This window comes from Drosophila virilis, unplaced genomic scaffold (genome assembly GCF_030788295.1).
Source record: "Drosophila virilis strain 15010-1051.87 unplaced genomic scaffold, Dvir_AGI_RSII-ME tig00001170, whole genome shotgun sequence".
Classification (NCBI taxonomy): Eukaryota; Metazoa; Arthropoda; class Insecta; order Diptera; family Drosophilidae; genus Drosophila; species Drosophila virilis.
Genome location: NW_027212828.1, coordinates 2411559 through 2433755, shown reverse-complemented (window position 1 = coordinate 2433755; position 22197 = coordinate 2411559). Strand labels below are relative to the sequence as shown.

General features: G+C 36.4%; 2 protein-coding genes and 1 long non-coding RNA gene across 7 annotated transcripts in view; 1 reads left to right on the top strand and 2 right to left on the bottom strand.

Moving 5' to 3' along the window:
* Positions 1-1904, bottom strand: part of eIF4B (eukaryotic translation initiation factor 4B) — a 32995-nt gene extending 31091 nt beyond the window's left edge. Inside the window, exons 1-3 of one of the 3 annotated variants that reach the window (XM_015169306.3) lie at positions 1752-1904; positions 148-1302; positions 19-82 (exon numbers count right to left, since the gene is read on the bottom strand). In XM_015169306.3, the coding sequence (XP_015024792.2) occupies positions 19-82; positions 148-1302; positions 1752-1764 (1232 nt within the window). In that variant the 5' untranslated portion in view covers positions 1765-1904. Of the gene's footprint in view, positions 1-18; positions 83-147; positions 1303-1603; positions 1693-1751 lie in introns of those variants that run through there. The other 2 variants (XM_070210801.1, XM_032440778.2) reach the window with 2 other exon arrangements.
* Positions 1905-14682: 12778 nt separating this feature from the next.
* Positions 14683-15829, top strand: RpL10 (ribosomal protein L10). Its single transcript, XM_002058731.4, has 5 exons — positions 14683-14812; positions 14923-14952; positions 15024-15329; positions 15402-15564; positions 15624-15829. The coding sequence occupies exons 2-5, from the start codon at positions 14930-14932 to the stop codon at positions 15786-15788; spliced, it is 657 nt and encodes a 218-aa protein (XP_002058767.1). The 5' UTR covers positions 14683-14812; positions 14923-14929; the 3' UTR covers positions 15789-15829.
* Positions 15086-19756, bottom strand: LOC138911496 (uncharacterized). 3 transcript variants are annotated; one of them, XR_011417126.1, is made up of 4 exons: positions 19502-19744; positions 19237-19441; positions 16411-19177; positions 15086-16370 (listed from the first exon to the last, which is right to left on the bottom strand). It is a non-coding gene; the product is annotated as an uncharacterized lncRNA (long non-coding RNA). The 3 variants fall into 3 exon arrangements; XR_011417127.1 differs by having other exon boundaries at positions 15086-15909; positions 15982-19177; positions 19502-19742; XR_011417125.1 differs by having other exon boundaries at positions 15086-19177; positions 19502-19756.
* Positions 19757-22197: the final 2441 nt, after the last annotated feature.

Here is a 22197-nt window from a genome sequence, read left to right as displayed (position 1 = left end):
TAATATGTAAATATTTACCTATCATTTCGGTCCCGTGATTTATTCAATCTATTATAATCTGGATCTTCTCGACGTCGTTCACCTGAAAATAAAGGTTAATAATTATGTGGTACCTGTCATTTGTGGATTTATTAAATAGTTTGTTACCCTGTACGCCTGGACTAGCTTTTGTATCATCATTTGTAGAAAATTCCTGAGTACGGCGCCAGCTTATAGTTCCTGCATTGGCATTGTCACTATCATTTTTGTCGAGTTGAACTTCCGACAGCTTTTCATTAATAACCTCTTCGTCACAACGAACTTTTTCTTGTCGTCGAGTTTCTGCTAAACGTTCTTCGATCTCTAGTTCTCTTGTGGCGGTATCTACTGGTTTAGCCGATCCAAATACATTCAGAGGTGTACCACTTTGCTTAACATTGACTTTTGTATCGATATCATTAGCATGTTCGTTATCTGGTTTAGTTACTATTTCCGGTAATGGTAGCGTTCGAGGTTTTAAATTTAACTTTGGCCTTTCCTCAGAAGCAGCATCCTCTCGTACATTAGAATCGTTTCTGATGCGATATTTCTCAGATGCTTGATCACGGTCTCTTCGTGGAGGCGAAAAGTCTGTGGATGGCTGCCTGCTATTAGTTCGCCATGAACCAGGAGCATTGTTATCTTCTCTTTCTGTCAAAGATTTCCGTTCACGGTTAAAACTGCGATCGAAAGTTCCAGAATATCCACCGAAACTACTTCCGTTGTTTTGACTATCTCGTCTCCAATTTACAGAATCCCGATTTTCACTTGAATTTCCAAAGCCCTCAAAACGGCGATTACCTTTTTGACGGTTTTGTTGATCATTTTCATTAGACAGTTCAATGCGAATGCGACGCCCTTTAATTGACGGATCCGGTAAACTAAGCACGTTTATTAAGTCGTCCCTATTTTCTAATTCTACATAGCCAAATCCTCTAGACCGACCAGTTTCACCATCGTCCCGTGGCAGCCTTAATGAAGCTAGATTAATGGGCCCAAAGAAATCGTATATATCATCCTCACTGGCATCAAATGGTAAATTGTTAATATACGCTATAAAGGGTGGCTTATGAGGGATAGAATCATCATCAAATATTCTATTCGCTCTAGGTGCGGTGGGTAGCTGATAAACTAAAGGTAACGCGTTGCTTCCATCATCACTCTCATCACCATCTAAATTTCGAACCTTTTTTGAAACTTGTGTAGTTCCCACCGGTGCATCACCATTGGAGAGAAATGATTGCAAAGAAATAACAGTGCCTTTATTCTTTTTCCCTTTCTTGCCTGAAGATAAAAATATAAATATGTTTTTAGACCTTTTGCTTTGTAGTGTGTGATGTACCCTTTTTGTAAAATAAACACAAATATTATATCTAAATATGTACCACAAATCAATATAACATGATTATTTTAATATACATGTATATAAATATATATATATATAATATAGACATCTATATGTATATATACATATATATATATATATATATATATATATATATATATATATATATATATGTAAAAAAATTGATCTATATATAATAAAATATATATATGTACATATATATAAAGGAAAAATACGCACTTTTATGTGAAGTGTTCATTACGTGTCAAGACAAGCCACGAGGAAACATTGGATAAACAGTAAATTACTTGTGTTTAATTACTCTACCATAATAGAATATATATCAAATTACTATCATGTATCAACTATGTCTAAGTTTAAATCAAACCTGCAGAAGCCATCTTGATGAAAAATCCAAACAAATTTAATTTTGAAGAGAAGTTATATGTGTAGCTATCTACAGACACATATCAATATTTTATGTAGTTATCGATTTCAAAAATTCGTCTCTGCCATAGTTATAAAATATTCTAGATATGTTTCCACAGCAAACATTTACAAGTAATTTTATGCATTTGCCTGTACAAGTATTTATCACTTTTCAACGTGCTATCGAAAAGAGCTCAAGGGAAATTTACTTCTTTTAGCCTCTGTCCACTGGTTTAAGAAATGTAACTTTTCCAATTTCTCATATTGGTGTTTCACCGGTTGACGGTAACATGTGAGTGGCAAAAGTATCGCTTCTTTTAGTAAACAGCTTATCGAGTTTCGTTAATTTACATAAGCGCCGCAAAGTTTTTCTTCTAAAACTCAAAAATTTCGCTCTCGAAGTATGGGCTCCATTTTAGGTACTCTTTTCGACATTTCGCCATGTTTAAACTCTAAAAACTGTGGGAATATTTTTATATTCAATATCTAGTTTTAATTTACCGCTTGCTTTCGTTAAATAATCAGCTGCTTATCGTTATGATACTTACTATTTTCACAACATCGATAGAAATCTCGATTAATCATCACAAAAACATCGAAATGTTATGGGTGAATTTACACACTTTTCAAATGAGTGCCTTTTTATGAAAGATGTGTGAAATGTGCTTTCACACATTTTGCAGAAATGTGTAATTTTCTGATATGTGTGAGAAATGTGTTCAGTGGACAAAGGTTAATTGTCTTGTAGAAAAAATGTTCGATATCAGATAAAAAGATGATTGATATTAAGCTTTAAGGCCAGATTATTGTTTATGTGTATTACCGTTATAATCAATAGGTGGAAGAAAAGCAATACATACAAAAAAATTTGTTCTAATGACTGATCTTTACCTACATAAAATTAGTTTGGGTCACTCCGTATAGGCTGCTAAGTACTTTTCGGGAACACTACGTTTCCGACCTTCTACATTATTCAACATATCGAAAATTTATTTTGTATGTAAAGTTTTGTACACAAGTGGCTCGTTGTGTACCTTCGTTATAAGAAACTCATTTTATTTTATTTTTTTTATTTTTATTTATTAATGGTCGACAAAACGAGTGTCTTCCTCATTATTTAATAGATTATACAATAGATAATAGAATTATATGCTAAAAGCCTAGTTAAGGATACAATTTTCTAAATAGCTTCACCGACCGATGGAGGTGTTTTATTTGCCAGTCCGGCCAGCTGTGCCCCTTTTCACAGCTAATTTTGTCAGTGACGCTATTAGAGCCTACATCTAAGCAGAAGGTTGCAAGTAGGAAAAAAGTGATCTCAAGTAAAATTAAAAAAAATCTTAATTTGCTATATTAATAAAGAAAATAAAATAAATAGGAAAAAAGAAAGTAGAAGATTGTTAATAAAGTAAAGCAATGTAAGTCAGATAAAGAGTGTTAAGTAGATAGGACAAAGAGAAAAGTAATGGGAAATCACCGACCCGGTGGGGGAAAATTTTTCAGCCTGTCCGGCAAGCTATGCCCCTGCTCATAGCTGGGAATGGTCAGCGACTTCCCGAAGGTATCCTAAAAGCAACGATTTTATTAGGGGTAGATACAGTTCGGTAGAGAAAACGTGATGCAAACTATTATAATTTTTACATAGCACGCGAAAAGAATTGTGCATAGCGTAATCTGTTGTGCACGTAGATTGTAATAAGGGGCGATAATTTCTGGTTGGTCTAGCCGGAACAGAGAATTGAAGACGCCCTAGTAGAAAAGGAGAATCTATTTCGCCAATAATCAACTTATGTAGAAGGACAACACCGAGAATTGTCCTACGGTTGGTTAACGACGGAAGGTTGAGAAGAAGCAGTCTGCTGGAGTAGGACGGCAACCGAAGATTAGGGTCCCAATTTAAGAAATTGCTTCTGAACAGATTCAATACGATCCTGGCTGTTGTTATACTGTGGAGACCAGATGCAAGAGCAGTATTCAAGGATAGGGCGAACAAGAGAGATGTACAGAAGTTTTGTTATAAAAGGATCGTTAAACTCTTTAGACCATCGTTTAATGAATCCAAGTACACCTTTTGCCTCATTAACAATGGTATCTATGTGAAGATTGAAACAGAGTTTAGAATCAAAAATAACGCCTAGATCCTTAACTGTTAGTATACGTTGCTAAGGGATATTGTCGATTGTATAACTGAAAAGAAAAGGAATAGTACGATTAAAAATCATAAACATACACTTTGAACAATTTAGATGCAATAGATTGGCCGAACACCAAAGTTGCATAACGTTCAAATCGTCTTGTAGTCGAGAATGATGTAGGTGGTTAGTGCATGATAGAAAATGTTTGACATCGTCCGCATACATTAGTATACGGGCATGTAATATAACAGAGGGGAGATAATTTATAAAAAGAGTAAAGAATAAAGATCCAAAATGACTACTTTGAGGAGCACTAGAAGTAACGTGATCTCGTTTAGAGGAAGTCAGCCTTTTAAATAAGAATTAATCCAAAACAAAAGAGACGGATGGCAACCTATTCGGTCAAGTTTAAAAAGTAAAATGTCATGGTGCACAGAGTCAAACGCCTTACTGAAGTCAGTGTAAATGACATCAGTTTGCATTTTCGAAAAGAAAGCATCATTTACCAAGGAAGTAAACTCAAGCAGATTGGTCGTAGTTGACCGATTCTTTACGAATCCATGTTGAACAGGGGAAACGACTGATTTGCAGAAATGCTGCAAATTCGAAGTGATTATTTTTGCAAATAAATTAAGTTATTTACAAATAATCTTTCCAACATATATATCTTATGCAACAGCGACAAGACTGTCACCTAATTTGATATTGCAGATGATGTAAATGTATTAATACAGAAATACAATCAATCAATTAATCTTTAAAAATATATGTTCCACCTGAAATATTTACAGACAACTGTAGTTTTGGTAGGAATATTTAAAAAATTAAGAATACAATAAATTATAAAATTCTGATTCCGTTATTTGCATACCTTTATCCATGTTTCATTTTATATACGTGCCATGTTTGGTAATAATAAATGAACAGGTTTACTTGTTGCAGTTTATATGGCCAGTGTGCGAAATCATATCGTAAAATGTATTAGCTGCATGTATAATGCTGGAATTATAAATGGCACATAAGCCTTACAAACACTAATACCCCCTCACATCGCTCAAATTAAGTTAAAGGTTAACACAAATTATTAACAGAGTGTCACAAGAGCGGATATGTGCGGTACAAAATAGCAACGATGCAACATGGCGATCGACGTAATCTGACACCAGCATGCGTGCACCAGGTGTCCAAGCTAAGAACGGTCACGAGGCGCCAAGTCAGCATTCTGTCAATGTCGTTTGGCCGAACCATGGACTACGTGGGGAGGATTTAAGTTATCATAAGTTCAGTTTATATGAAACGATCAACAGGCAGAGTTGCCCAATAAATAATAAAAACATATAACTCCCACTTCGTTAATTGGCGCAAAACATAGTCGCACCCTGAACTTTATAAAAATCCAGTCCAACGACGAATTTAAGTAAAAACGTGTGTGAAAAAGCCCCGAAAAAAAAAACTGAATATCAAAACAATGTATTATTTTAAATAAATTTATTTCAAGTCGGAAGCTAACGCTGCGAAGAAACGCATCAAACAAGAAAAGAAAAAAAAAAAAAAAAAAACACAACCCCAACACTTGGGCCAAAACCCTAGCAGTTGAGCGAGTAAATTAAATATAAATAATTGAAAAATTCATCGCTGCTAAGAAGAATTCAACACGCTTACAAGTTTAAGAGCAGACACAGATAGTGAATTCCGAAGACCCCTGCGACCGTTTATTGCCATTAACGGGAAATTTAAACAACAAAATGTTCATGTGTGTGAGACGTTCATCCCGTTTGTAAAACATAATTCATTTGAAATCAAACAAGTGTTACCCAGAGTGACTTAAAAAAAAAAAACAATAAGTTGCGAAAATCTGATTCTGTTATTTTTATTAAATTTAATAAATCAACCAAATTTCTGCAAAAAAAAACATACTACTTTACTAAATAATCAATGTATAGAAATAGGGTTACTACAGATAATGCTAGTGACGAAGAATTGTTACCGAGTTACAAAGAAAACTTATCGAAAAGCCAAAAATAACATAGAGTTAACAATATGTATAACGAACAGCTTACTCAGTTGATAGAGTCTGCCGTAAATGGTGCATTACTTCACCAAGAAAAAAATTTTGAAGAAAAATTAAGAGCGTTAAGAGAAGAAATGCATACGCGCTAATGAGCCACGCGCTAATGAGCCACGATGTAGCAGCCGCAACAGCCCTCAAAGCACAGTTCGGAGAGGACGCGCTGCATACTTTCGTATCTGGCCTTAAAAAGTCTCTCAAACAGACCGCTCAACCGCGAGAATTGCCCTCCGCCCTGGCTTTGGCCCAAGAGGCAGTAGTAAGCAATGGTAGGTAAATGTTCGCAGCCCATTATTCCAGGCATATTGAGGACAAGTCGCAAAAGCCCAACGGCCAACGCCAGGGGTATCGGCAAGCTAACTCAAGCGGTTCACAAATTAGTTCGTCAGGTAGCCGTCAGAGAAATTCGCACAACGGTCAACAAAAAGACATCAACCAAGGTTTTTAGGGTAAAAATTCCCATTACACTTAAAGTCAGGGCTGTAGAAACCAGACTCAGCACAATTATGAATCAAATAGCTCGAAGAGAATTGGCACCCAAAGCCAATAGAACCAGGGCCCAGAGCCAATGGATGTAGAGTCTTCGTCGCGCTCTGGACAACGAACAGGTCATAGAGGAACCCAGGGTTCTCAAAACCAGACTATGCGAAGCCATCAGAAGGTTAACTACACAACTCAAGAACAGCATCATGATCAAAATTATAAGACCGTACCCACGCGTACAGTAACAGGTCGTTTATTAATGGACACGGGAGCTTCTAAGAACTCAGGTCTGACACACTTCGTGCCAGTCGAGACCCCGTTTCTCGTTAAATCATGGGAATATAAAAATCGAAAAATGTCTGATACATCTTTTTTATGCAAAATCAAATTTTTTCATCTTGCACAGCCTAATTGATTTCGACGGTATCATTGGGCTCGACCTACTAAAAGAAGTCATTGGGAAAATTGAATTAACACAAAACATAATCGAACATAAACACGGTTCGGAACCAATTTTGTTTACGAAGTGTCAAAATGTGACACCAATAGGTGTTGAGGAGTTTGGTAATGCAGAGGTTAAACAACATCTAGCAGATGGAATAATTCGACCGTCCAGAATACCCATATTGGGTAAAAAACAAAAAAGCTGTCGACGAGTTGAGACACAAGAAAAAAGACTGGTATTGGATTTTCGAAAGCTAAACCAGCAGACTATTGACGACAAACCATATTCCTTCTATAACATCAATACTGTTAAACATTGGGAAGGCCCAGTCCGTATTAAAAATCAGGTTTCCACGAAATAGAACTGGCGGAGAAGGACTGAGAAACGACAGATTATTCGGTAAACAATGGGAAGTATCGAATTTGCATACTTTCTTTTGGTCTTAAAAACGCCCACAGAGAGTGTCTCAAGAAAAATCCAAGTTGAAAAAAAGGGCATGGATTCGTCATGTTAACGGGCGGTATCGCTGCCTCACCTAAAACGGTGCAGGCCATACAAGATTTTCAGCCCCCTTCTACATTGTTTAATCGCAGATCATTTTTGGGATTATCAAGTTGCTACAGATGGAGATAAAGGGATTTGCTACGATCGCAAGACCATTAACATACATCTTAAAGGGCGAAAATGGCAAAATAGGTGCCAATCACTCAAAGAAGGTCAAGCTCGACATAACAACAGAGCAATTAAAAGTGTTAAATAAATTGAAAAAAATTCTAAAGTCAGAGGACGTCATGCTTGCATGACTTAACTACAGATTCTTCGGGACATGGCTTAGGGGCTGTGCTGTGGCAAAATAACCGTCCAATTACTTTGATCACACGTACGCTACGCGAAAATTAGGTAACAATGGCAACAAACGATGGAAACTAACTCCGTTAGCCGTACTTAACAAGTACTATGTCTGAGAAAAACCCTATCCCTAGGCTAACTAGATTAAAAGCGTTTGTGAATGAACACAACGCACATGTTTTTTATAATCAGGAAAAGAAAATTACGTTGCTGATGCTCTATCACGACAAAATGTTAGCTCCTTAGAAGATTCGCAGGATGCAAATGTGGCCACTATTCATAGTGAGGAATTCCTCAGTTATACGATAAATAGAGCGGACAAACCAGTCCATTGTTTTAGGAACCAAATAGTAATCAGACTTCCCATCTTTAAAAACTCTCATACTCTTTAAAAATAAAATACGACACATTGTCCGATTTTCAGACCACGAGTATCTTTACTCCACCCTAAAACACAGGTCATAGGAAAAACACCTATCCCGTCATATGCCGGTGAAATTATCCATATCTATGTTTTTCTACGGATATCCACCGATAAATTTCCTATCGATCGTAGACATCAAGGCACCGATACTTTAATTATTAAACATATTTCCAAAAATAGAGACTATCTATTGTGACAACGAACAGTCATTTAACTCTGAAGCTATTAGATGCATTGCAAAAAATTTCGAATTTCAAATTTCCAATGTGCCTCCTCTTTCATAGCATTCTCGTAGAAATTGCACGGTTTATAAAGATCGATCGGAAGATACACGAAACCATAGAACTTATTATACTCTTAACTATAGAATACAATAGAACAATACACTCGGTCATAAGCAAAGAACCAGTTGAAGTCATCCATGCAGCCCCAATGGAATTTGAAACACATATCAGTGACAAAATTCAAAAAGTTCAGGACGAGAAGTTAACGCAAGCAAACTCGGATAGAAGTAAAAGAGAATATTAGGTTGGCGACAAAGTTTGGTTAAAAACCAGCAAACGACTTGGAAATTAATTGACGCCGATATGCTCAGAAGAGGTTATAGAGATCTGGGCACGACAGTTCTTATTAGGGGGAGTGTGGTCCGTAACGACAGCATTAAGTAAACAACACTTCTCACATATTTTCCGTACTAATTCCAAAAAGCGTCTAATTTTATATTTTAGGCTAAGGCAGTTATTACTTAGGACATACAACTAACGTGACATCATACGAAATCTACGCCGACGATATCAGCAATACCATAAGCTTCTTTGAAAAAGAACACATGTGACAGATTATCGCAACGGACCTGCAACACATAAATGTTCAACATCTTTATGCTCGTAGTTCAAATATACTAGGGACCGCACTGAGGGTTATAGCAGGAAATCCTGATTTTAACGATTGGAAAGTTCAGGCAGGGTCAGTTCGTAAATTCAGCAAATAACCAGAACCAAAAAACCCCAAAATTCAAAGTATGCGTAACGAAATTACAAACTCCTTAAACGCCATTCAGAAAACATATAACGCTACCCTGGCCGTAGTTTCCTTGCTTTACACCATCACCTGCCTTGTTTTCCACCGTCTGAAAACCAGACACCAAGCCGAGCTAGCCAAGGCATTGACTTTATCATTACAGAAATCCGAGGACGACCTTCATTTAAACAAAGGAGGAGCTAACACAAATGATTCACAGAGTGTCGCAAGAGCGAAAATGTGCGCTACAAAGTAACAACGATGCAACATAGCGATCGACGTAATCTGACACCAGCATGCGTGCACCAAGTGTCCAAGCTAAGAACGGTCACGAGGCGCCAAGTCAGCATTCTGTCAGTATCGCTTTCCCGGATTATGGACTACGTGAGATAGCTTTAAGATATTATAAGTTCAGTTGATATGGAACGATCAACAGGCACAGTGCCCAATCAATAATAAAAACATATATGTAACTCCGACTTAGTCAATTCGTATGCTGAAAAGGTCGGTTGCATTTAAATTAAGGCTTAAATTGGTTGGCAATAAAAAGTTTGGTTATTAACTTGATTTATAGTTTTGCGGTGGTAGCGGGGAAGTGGCGATAGGTATAAAATAATAGATACTTGATATATATATAATCTTCTAGAAGCAACATACCATGATTGGTGACTCTAGCTCTTATTATTTACCCAATTGGCTCAAAAAACACTACGTCGATATCGATTCTTATCGATTGTTTGGAAACGGAGTAAGTAATCGATTTCGTAGTTCTTATGGGTTCTGATATCCTTGCGTTCATATACACGGACAGACGAACGGACGGACAGACAGACGGACATGGCTAGATCGACCCGGCTATTGATGCTGATCTAGAATATATATATACTTTATGGGGTCGGAGATGATTCCTTCTGCCTAATACAAACATTAATATTTTGCACAAATACACACAAATACCCTTTTTACCCATTTCTAATGAATTCAGGGTATAATAAGCTTTGTAATAGTTATTGTGAGTTGGAGAACCTACAAGGGCAGTTCGTGGGAAAGTATCATGCGAAAGATATAAAACAATAGTCAAATTGTATAAAACATTCGCTCCTAGCGCGAATCGCACTTTTTTGGCCTAAAAAATAATTAAAACCACCAAAGTCCAATTATGACGGGGGATTTGTAGTGGCAATTAAAACAAGAATAATTTGCTTCAATATACATAAACAGCCCAAAAGTAGGCAATGTAAATCTAGTTAAGGGCTACTTGTAAAATCTGATATGCACAAAGTTTGAAATATTGCTTAAATCAAACGAAATTTATTTTTATACATTTTCTTTTAATGTATTCCCTAATAAACCCAGAGATATTTGAAGAAGCAACTTTTTTATTAATATCGTAAAGTAGGTCTCGTCATCTATGGCTCAACCTAGGCATTATATCGTTTGTAACGAGTGAAAGAGAAAAGTAATAGATAAATGTTAATCTGGTAATTAAAAATTACGTCTGATCTGGTGTCGCTGTAAATAGCTATCCCTAAGGCGACCGGAGCTCAGATCTTTCTTTTATATTTTGTCCATCGTGAAAAAGCTTGACTTATAGAATGCGCGCCCATTTACAATCGCCGTTAACCTCTGTTGTTCTTCCTAAAATATATTTTTAATACAAGTGATTGCCAACAATATCTAAGAGCTTAGCACCTGTAATTGCTCACATTAGTTCCCTTTGTCGTAAAAAAAATCATCAGCTAAGCCCAGCTTTATCACATTTAGTCGAATCTCGTTCGTTCTCTCTCGCCTAATTGAAAATGGGAGTTTGAAAGACGATTTAGGAAAAAACGATCGCCGTCGCCGAATCTCCAAAACGCAGTCGGAAATCGTTCCCTGGTGGCTTATTTGAATCGCTATGTATAAGCGAACCGGAATTTTGCATTCTTTTTTTATACCGTGAACCCATTGAAAATGGGTAAAAATAATATACTGTATTTGTGCAAAATGCAAATGTAGTAACAGGCCGAAGGAAGCATCTCCGACCCCATATAAATTCTTGATCAGCATCGATAGCCGAGTCGATCTAGCCATGTCCGTTTGTCTGTCCGTTCGTCCGTCCGTATGCATGAACGCTCGGATCGCAGAACCTATAAGAGCTAGAGACTTGAAATTTTTATGTAGATGTTCCTGGTGCCCGCGCAGATCGAGTTTGTTTCCAATAATCGATAACTTACTCCGTTTCCAAGCAATCGATAAAAATCGATATCGATGTCCTGTTTTTTGGGCAATTTTGGTAAATAATAAGAGCTAGAGTCCCCAAACATGAACCTCTTACTTGTTTTAATTTATTTGGTGTTAGAATAAGATGGTTCTCTAGTATGGACCTCCCGACTAGCACCTCTTACTTGTTTTACTTAAACTCGTGAACCAAAAGTTAGGATCACAAATGACTGTGAACAAATCACAAAAACTTGCCTACAAGATGCAGTTAAAGTAGGTTTTGATGTGGCTGCAGGTAGAACAGGATTTGGTGGGGTGAAAGTCACCATGGTTGTTTTTAACAATCTTGGTAAGATTGCGTGCTCAAACCAGCGATTGGTTGGAGACTCGGATTTGTCTCTGGTAAGCAATTTAAAACTCGAGTCAATATTCCTCGAAAGGTGCTTAGCTACGTTATTTAATTTTATGAATTGATTTATCGAAGAATTAAATATTCTGGGAAAATCAAATCAATCAAATTATATATTCTGGAGAAATCAATTTTCTTTTCGATGCCGCAGCCCTTCTTGGCAATTGCAGCGATCTTAGCGCAATTACGCCCAGTGGGACCTGCACAAGGTGCGTATGCGAAAGCGCGATGCACAAGCAGGAACACACGCAAAAACAAGTGTATGGACAGTTGAACACGCAAGGAAATTAATCAAAACAGACAATAACAACAACTCGGAACTCACGCCGCGTTCAATAAATTCAGTAATTAACAGACTTCCGCAGCACAACAGGTAACACCTCTCACAAGTTAAAAGGATTTTTAAATATTGCACAATAAATGAAAAATTAGGAAAAAAGAAGCAGAATTAAAGCGCAAAAATATGTAAAAATCTTTGAGCACAAGTAAAACACGTCAGTCACTTTCAACTGTGAACTCTCTCTGAGGTAGAAGAACTGTAATCATGCAACACTGCCAACGGGTGGAGTATGATGGATTTTGCCGGAATCGCATCACCATTAGCATAAGCTGACTATTAAATGAAAATTTCAAACTTCAAAAGAGGTCGCACATTTTGTTTATCAAAATAACTGTACGTTATAAACAAGGTAGGTAAGCCGCTCTTGCACTTGTCGACGTTGCCATAAAAATTTATATTCCAATCTTATCTACACATAGACTGTACGTCATCAGCACACCCCCTGTCGTCAGTAGTTTCGACTGAATTTAACCTAAACTGAAAATGCTAAAGTTTTAAAATTTCTTCGTTGAAAGTCTATTTAATTCTATGTTTTCTAAAACAAAAATAGTGGGATTAGCTAAGCTGATGCCCAAAATTAAACTGTCTTATTTGTTTAGGGCATCAGTTTAGCAGATCCCACTATTTTCAATTTAAAAGCTTTTAAGCCATGAACGTATTTCTAATTTATACATTAAATAACTTTAAGGTCTTGCAACGCATTTAATAATTGGTATATCTTCCTTGTTGAGTATAACCTCATAGATTCGATTGGAAGCCGGTTTGTACAAATTTTCAATGTAATCCAAAGAAATGAAAATTATTAAACTGGCACTCTGGCGCTCAATCCATGACTTAACCACCCGGTCAGTATGAATCGGAACATTGGAATGTTGAAAATGCCATTGCAAATCACCAAAAATGTTTTTAAAATGAAAAAGGGTGTTTCAAGTTCGTCATTATACGTTTTTGCATTCATATTTGAAGTGAAAAACTATAACTCGCATGTCCCATAATAAGGCAGCTCGACTTTGAAGCCGATCCATCTGGTGTTCTTCTTAACGGAGATCATGGAAGTAGAAGTTGTATCCATCTGGGCCTTCCAAATAACATTGTTTTTCATTCGCCAGTCAAAATTCCACATCATGTGCATTCTAGCAAAAATCAAGCGCACTTCCATTCGAGCTACGTTTTCTCTAATTTGAGTCTCTTTAAATGTGGAACGTTTCTTATCACTCGTTGATAGGTTGAGAACCTAGATTTAGCTGTGGTTTCAAAAAAAAACCAAAATGGTTCCCAGAGCGAATGACTAAGTCTTAATTGCGCTATTGGTTCGCCCTAAGCCCAACTAACAGCAGCCTTCAAATTTGGTCATATAATATCATCAATGGCTTTTAAAAATAAATGCATTTACCGGCAGTGATTTGGCAGTGTGGACTTCTAAGCAAGCAGGCTTGACAATTCACTCAAATCACAAACTCAGACTGATACAACAAACAAGAAATAAAACCTACTAATACTGCATAAAAATGATTCAACCATGATTAGGCAAATATTCCCATTAATAATGCATTTAAAGAAGTACCATGTTGCGGAGACAATAACAACAATAGCGTGTGCTTCAATGTCACACAAAAATCCAAACTAAAAATCTGGATAGTCCAACAACAAATAGTTTCAATCTCCACGACAAAACGGGCAGACTCTTATTTAAATAATTGTTTAATTAAATGTATTTATAATGTTAATTGTTTCAATTCGTTTGTTTTTTGACCTTAAAACCCTGAAAGACGTTACCGATGTGCAGCCGAAATATATTAGAAAAATATATATAAAAAAAAAATGGTGTTCAATTTCTGTTTTTAATAAGCCCCGGCCCACGGGTTAGCTCTTCTAACAGTCTCTGTCAACTGAAAACATTTCTTATAGCCTCTGTGCACTGAACACTTAATATACAAATATCTGTAGAAGTTACATTTTTGCAACATGCGACCTGTGCGTTCCCCCATAAGTAAACACATGCCACACATTCCTCAAAAATGTCATATATTTGAAAATTGTGTAAATTCGCCCCGAAATTTTGTGTTTTTCCATAACTATTCGAGATTTCTATCGATGTTGTGGAGAATGAGAATGTAACATAACCATAAACAGCTGATATATCAACAAAGGCAGCATCTTTAAAAAAGAAATTTAAAAATAAAATAGCCCTACATATTTTAAAATTGAAACATACCGAAATGTCGAAAAGAGTACTCAAAATGGACCCCTTACTTCGAGGGCGCATTATCTGTTTGATTATTTAAATATTTTTGGAGGAAAAATTAATCAGTTTTTAATTTAAAGAAGCGGTACATTTCACATGCGACAGACAACAGGTGGGACACCAATATGTGAAATATGAATATGTGTCATATCTTAAGCCAGTGGACAGCGGCTACATTCAAAATGGAAAGGTCGCAAAACCAACATTCTCAGTTAATTCCCTGAGTAAATTGGTGATGTTATCTTGACACAATTTATGGAAGTCTTGAAACGGTTTGTAAAATATCGGTCGATAACAATCTCTTATTTTCGGACGATGTTTTATAAACTTCCGTTTGCGACCCTGACTTCCTTTCGATTTTAGCTGTGCTTGGAGAGGAACACATCATCTTCAAACATCCGTAAATACCTTGTTTTTATCTATTTATGTCGTATGTGGATGTATTCTGGAACTATTAAACTTAACTAAGATTACCCTCGTTAATCAATAATTTTAAATGTTTTATTTCAGATAGAAAATGGGTCGACGTCCAGCTAGATGGTATGTACATGTATAACATGTTACAACAAACATATTTTCTGCATACTTAATATTTAATGTCTTTATATTAGTTATCGGTATTGTAAAAACAAGCCGTATCCTAAGTCGCGGTTTTGTCGTGGTGTTCCTGACCCGAAAATTCGAATTTTCGATTTAGGCAGGAAAAAGGCCACTGTTGAGGACTTTCCACTATGTGTCCATTTGGTTTCCGATGAATATGAGCAATTGAGTAGCGAAGCCCTCGAAGCTGGACGCATTTGCTGTAATAAGTATCTCGTGAAATATTGTGGAAAGGATCAATTTCACATCCGAATGCGTTTGCATCCATTTCATGTCATTCGCATAAATAAAATGTTGTCTTGTGCTGGAGCTGATAGGTAAGTTTTTACTTTACACATTGACGATCTCAAATGACCGTTTAAATCCATTGCTCATTATATATTTTGTAGGCTTCAAACTGGTATGAGAGGTGCTTTTGGTAAGCCGCAGGGCACTGTTGCTCGAGTCAGAATTGGCCAACCTATTATGTCAGTGCGTTCCAGCGACAGGTACAAGGCACAAGTTGTAGAAGCATTGCGTCGCGCTAAGTTCAAATTTCCTGGTCGCCAAAAGGTATTGAAGGAATATATTTAAAAACATTTATGATATTGATATGTATTTAATGTCAATAGATCTACGTATCTAAAAAGTGGGGTTTTACCAAGTACGATCGGGAGCGCTATGAAGAACTCCGTGATGATAACCGCCTTGAACAGGATGGATGTAATGTGAAATACCGGCCTGAGCATGGTCCAATAGCCGCTTGGGAAAAGGCTCAGCGTGAAGTTTATGCTTAAACCAATAATAAAAATCAAAGGATAAATGTCCATACAGCATACATTTTTCTTGTTTAATGTGTCTAGATGATTTGTTTTTAGAATTTTTGTGCTGTTAACAATCGAGGGAGCGAGAAAATTGCTGGAAAGTGGGACAAACCAAAGAATAAATTAATAGCCGTGATCTAGTCGACAGTGATCAATTAGGAAATACCAGCAACAAGGTACATGTATATACAGCAAGATGAGTGGCGCCAGTACATTTGAATGCTACGAAAAATATATAGTGGACTTTTTCCCGTCGAACGCCAAGCCAGTTGAGGGTTTTTGCTCGCCAAATACGAGTAAATGCCGAAGTCGTGGTTAATTGGTGCAGGCACGACCAGCAAAGTCAGTCGCCTTCAGCACATCTAGACAATGCGGATTTGCTGCGTCATTTCGTTTTCAAAGTGCATTGATCGTACAAAAGTTTTGTAGGTAAGATCGACGTTTATTATTATTCTTAATACAATTGTAAAATATAAGAACTTTTTATGGCACAACATCCGTCCGTATGTATACGAATATGCTGTAGAACAATATGATATACTGCTGAAAATAAAGCTAGGAAACAAAAGTTATTGATACATATGTATGTATGTACCCAGCGGACCAATTTGTCTCAAATGATATCGCAAACTGGTAAAATGCGAGATTACCCGACAAAACAAACTCGCAAACACATGGGGAAACGATGGCAATATGAATCATATGTTGTTCAGTTTGTGGCTGTCAAAGTTTCATTTACGACTGTCGCAAGAAATACGACTAGCGAGCGTTTTGTGATAAAGAAGTGTCTTAAAAGATATCTCAAAAGGCTCTCATGAAATACGATTTGCGAAACTTTTTTGGGTCCATGCCCACTTTGTTCCCATCAAAATGTTTGTTGCTGTTTTTTTTTTTTAATATTCATTTTAATTCAAGTTGTATTTTAAAAATAAATAACATTTAATTTAACTTAAAATTAAAAGGTATTTTTAAAGCAATTTTATAATTATAAAAAAGTCAATACATAATATAAAATAATTTTATTTACAACTATTTAAAACAAAACTTAATGTTTTTATTTTATTTTTATTTAATTATACTCTGAAAGGGAATAGTTTAGTTATTAATTTACACTTATTAATTATTTACCTCTCTATAGAAATGCAAGTTCCAACAAATCACTTATAACTTTTTGATCACGTGTCTGCTCGCTGCGGCGGACACTAGAAAAGATAACAAAGGAACTTTTCGACCCCCAGAAAACGGTCTGAGTAGGAAAAAACAAAAACAACCCAGCACCCGAATGCCACGTCGTTTTTACTCTCTCGCTCTCATGACAATTTTGAACTCTGAGCACGATAAACATTTGAAACAAAAACAACACACCATTCTCTCAACTATGCACGCAATTTTATCGCAAGGATCTTACTGCTCGTGTGCGAGTGTTTTGCGATAAAAATATATCTCACATGCGAGCTCATGTGTGAGCATTTTGCGAGTCTCTCTAAAGGCTCGCGTGTTGGTCCGCTGGGTATACAGTTGAGAATAAAATAATAGCACCACCACCACAAGCAATTTTTGAATAGTTGCCACACCCACATTTTTAACAGTAAGGAAACTTGAAACACATTTTTAGAAAGGGAAGACAAACATGGGAATAAAAAGAAAATCATCCTATTGTATAACGTTCTTAAGTTATTTAAGAAAATGTGCTGAAATTGATAAAATTAGTCGAAAAAAATAATAGCACCAGTTTTTAAATCGATTTAAAATATAAAAAAAATGGCTAATAAGTGTGGAATTCATTTTGAACTATTAATACTAAATTTATATTCATCATATAATATTTAGTACAGTGTCCCTTATTTGCAATAATAGCTGCACAGCGTCTTGGCATGGAATCAGCTGAGTCCTGGCATCGTTTTAGGGTAATTTTGGACCAGGACTCTTTAATTTCTTCCCAAAGTGATCCGATACTGGTTGATTTTGAAGCAGCATCTGCCTTCTTGACGTCGGACCACAGATTTTTTATGGTATTCAGGTTAGGCGACTCAGCAGCCACTCCAAAACGTTTCCAGAGTTTGCCCTGAACCATTCCTTTGCTTTCTTGCTGGTGTGTTTGGGGTCATTGCCCTGTTGAAAGGGGCATTTCGTATTCTACAAAGGGTAGCATAACTGTCTCCATGATATTCACATACACGTGCTGATCCATGATGGTTTTCTCAAATGTATTGGACCTACTCCATAGTAGGAAAAGCAGGCCCATACCATTACACTACACCCTCCATGCTTTCCACCAATCATAGCCACCTTGGACTCATCTGACCATAGAATATTCCTCCATTGTTGCGATGTCCAATTTGCATGATCCCTGGCAAACTTCATGCGCTTAGTAATAGGTGTCGCGTTAAAAAGTGGTAGCTTTCTTGGTTGGCAGTCTTTTAGGTTATGTTGCCTAAGATATTAGCGAACTGTTTGTTCCGTCACTTTTATGTTAAGCTCTTTTTTAAGCTCGGTAGCAGGCTTGAAGGGATCCTTCGTGTTCTGACGAATCAGTCTTTTGACATGAAGAGGGGTCATAGATCGTAATCGTCCGCGTGTTTCAATATTTTTTTGATAGTTTAAGACGTTTTTAATCATTTTTTTGGCGTATCCTACACATTGACCAACATCTCTGTAAGTTTTTCCGTCCAATACCAATTTTTTGATAAGATCGCGCTTCTCTGCAGTGTAGTGCATTCCACGTTCCATCGTAATGGCTATTTTTAACTTTTATGATAGAAAAAATGATATCTTAGTCAAAACAAGCAATCAAAGGCAATTCCGCGATATAATGAGGATTCGCTAAGAAAAGGGCTAATGGTGCTATTTTTTTTCTGCATTTTTAGGGGTTTTTTCTTAAAATCCCAAAAAAATATATACAAAAATTTGAAGAACGCTAACACTGTTTTTGTTTATGGGGAATACCAAACAATATAAAAAAATCAAATTTCACAAAAATCATCAAGAACAAAATGTGTTGTAGTGGTGCTATTATTTTTTTCACAGCTGTATGTACATGTATATACATATGTTTGCTACAACAAATTGTAAGAATTTTTGTATACATGTACACACAAGCACTCATGTGTGGCTCTATTGAATTTTATAAACAGCATTCTTACTTGTTGTTCTCAATCATGGGAATCCCAGCTGTATAATAGCATTTTTTTCGGCGTTACTCATCCTAATCTATATGATGTCTTTAGAAATACAGTAAACTCAGCGTTGAGTTTTCGTAATAAACATTCTATTTTCTTATTATAACATATGTACATATGCAATGCACATAAGCACCCATGCCGCTGCTGCGCCGCATATTCAATTATTTATTTAGAGCTCCACTGCAAAATATTTTTTCTTTAAATATTGACACTGGTTTTTATGCTGAGCAAGAATTTACCTATGCATGTACTTCATGGGTCCAAAGATACAGCTCCGACATACATACATATGTAAATAGATATAAACTATGTGTCTACATATAGTTTCCATTCACACTGCTAGCATTCTTCAGAACTCTTACCAAAAATAATCAAGTCTTCGCCTTGACATGGCAAACACTTTCATATCTTCATATTACTCGCAACTTCGAAAGTAAGGAGATGCTAAATTTGAAGAAAAATCAATTTGTGGGCAATTTTGATTGTATTTATGTAAGCACTAACCAAACAACAAATAACTGGACAATCAGAGTACGGCGATGGGGCCGCTTGTTTTCTGTGCGGCTGATCCAAAGTCGCCTTCGTTTTTGTTCTGGTTCATAAAACGGCTTTGCTGCTATTTTTTATTCTCTCGTTCTGCAGGAAACTGATTTTTCTTAATCTCAGTGCTTTTTCAATTCGTGTATTTGCCGATGTACTGTCTGTGTGTATTTGTCCGCAAAAGCACAAAATCAATTTTGCATAAAAGTCGGTGGCTTCCTTCCCTTCTGAAGGGACGAGTAATATGAAATAATGAAAGGGTTTGCCACGTCGTTGCGAAATTCTTGCATTTTGTATCAAGCGTACAACGAAAAGATAGGTTCGAATGATCCGGCCTGGCCGAAATATATATTTAAATTGTTTTATTGCCACAAGACTGTCGATAGGAAAGCTCTAAGCATTCCCAACATCCCAACCTGCAAAAGGCTACATGAAGATTCATCCACGTCATTGAAAGCAGCGGCGTCTGGACAACAATCTGAAGTCACTAAACAGTTCTGGACCGACATCATGCGGAGACCGCCCGTTCAACATCATAATTGGCTCTTAAAGGCATAAAATACACAAATAAACAGAAACTTATGTCCCATATAAGGGCATGTGACTGTTTAGAATTTCTTCCTAGAATTTCTGCATTCATGTACACGCACACATTCATGCGCGTCTGCTTTAAATTCTATCAACAGCATTGCAATTGTGCTTGTATTGATTTCTGTGCTGCTATTTTAATTCGCTTTTTTCTCTTTAAGAATTAATAATTGGTGTGGCTGTCTGGTAGTGGCGGCGACAAGAAGCGCGGTCCGATGCGAGTTCAAACCCTACTAGAAACTCTTGTTTTTCACTAATTTTAATAGATATTGATATAAGGATTTTTCTGGAACCGATTGATTTACATGGTAGATGACGTATTCACAATAACAGAATTTTGATCAACTGTTATTTATAAGCTGCATTGCATGGTATAGCCACTCACCATACAATGCATAGATGCACCAATTAGCGTATTCGTCGTATCAATACAGTATGGTGCCACGTTTCGCTCAACACACGACGTCGCTGCGGCTGATGCTTTTTATACCCCGAACCCATTAAAAATGGGCAAAAAGGGTATATTATATTTCTGCAAAATGTAAATGTTTGTAACAGGCAGAAGGAAGCATCTCCGACCCCATTATATATATTCTTGATCAGCATCAAGCAACCAAATCGATATAGCCATGGTCGTCTATCTGGCCGTCTGTCCGTTTATCCGTCCGTCCGTATGTATGAACGCCAGGATGTCAGAACCTATAAAAGCTAGAGACTTGAAATTTTAGATGTAAGTCCTCCAAGCGCCCGCGCAAATCGAATTTTCCTCTTTCATTTTATACCTATCGCCACCCCGCTTATATTGCCCACCAATTTAAGCCACAATTTTAATGCAATTGACTTTTTGAGAATACACAAATATTCTGTAGTACAAAAGGATATACCAAAGACAATATAAACACTAAGATGAGTAACGCCATACAACAAAATGCTACTATGCAGCTTGATTTTTTGAAAATTGGGAACGAAAACAAAATCTGTAGCATTGCGCTGTCACAGTCGAGTGAACAAAAAAGCTAAAAATAGAATTTGCTCAGCTTCGGCTCTATGAGGGCCGTGCAAGCAATTATGTTTGTATACGTGTGTATATACATACATAACAGCATATTTGAATGTGTTGTTATCCACTGCCCTGGCAAAGTCTCTGGCTGGCAAAGAAACAATTTTCTTAGTTTTTTAGCGTAGATCACGACCTACCCAAAATTTCTGTTGATATATGAATGCATTTTGTGTACTAAGGTTAACTCGATGCAAATATTTATGTAATTTTTTATATTTGAAATTATTAATTAAATTATTATTATCTTTAAGTAATGCAAAATAAATTAAGGAAATAAAAGTGCAAATTTGTTTTTTTTCAAAGATATTTTATTTTTTTTATTTTATTAATTTTTGTTCGAATTACAAAGAACAAAGTACCCAGGGAACACCCCGAGGAGGCCATTATAATTAGAATGGGGTCATAACTAACTATGACCTTCGAGTTAACTTGAAATGTAATTGTATTTTCTTAATTGGAGAATAAAAAAATATTAATTTAATTTAAAGAAAGTATGTAAATATATGCATCGACTTAGAAATACATACTTTCTGCGGAGCCAACCTCAGTACACAAAATTCATTCATTTATCAACAAAAATTTGGGATAGGTCATGATCTGCGCTAGAAAACTAACGAAATTAATTTCTTGCCAGCTAAAGCAAGAGCAGTGAATAACAACACATACAGACATACTTTAAAGTTCTTATGCATGCATAATTCACGAATACAACCAAAGGTGCACGCACGCTATTGGCTGAGACAAAAACTTTTCTCGAGCATACACTGTCTAAAAAGAAAAGTGAAATCAATCTATGTGTGCTATTTTCTTAACATATTTATTGCGCAAGAAGCTTCTTGTGTAAAAATTATATAAGTTCTTAAATTTTCCTGTAAAATTAATCGTAAATATCTAGGGTAATATATCATTTAAATTAAGCATGCATTTCATGGATAAAGCACAAGCACTTTGCGTTGATCGTAAGTTCTAAACTTTTTCGCTCAATGCACTTCGAAAACGAAGCGACGCAAAG

Coding starts and splice junctions, on each gene's coding strand:
- RpL10 (XM_002058731.4), top strand. CDS start 14,930: ATGGGTCGACGTCCAGCTAGATG. Junction 14,953..15,023: donor GGTCGACGTCCAGCTAGATG/GTATGTACATGT, acceptor TCTTTATATTAG/TTATCGGTATTGTAAAAACA. Junction 15,565..15,623: donor AATTTCCTGGTCGCCAAAAG/GTATTGAAGGAA, acceptor TAATGTCAATAG/ATCTACGTATCTAAAAAGTG.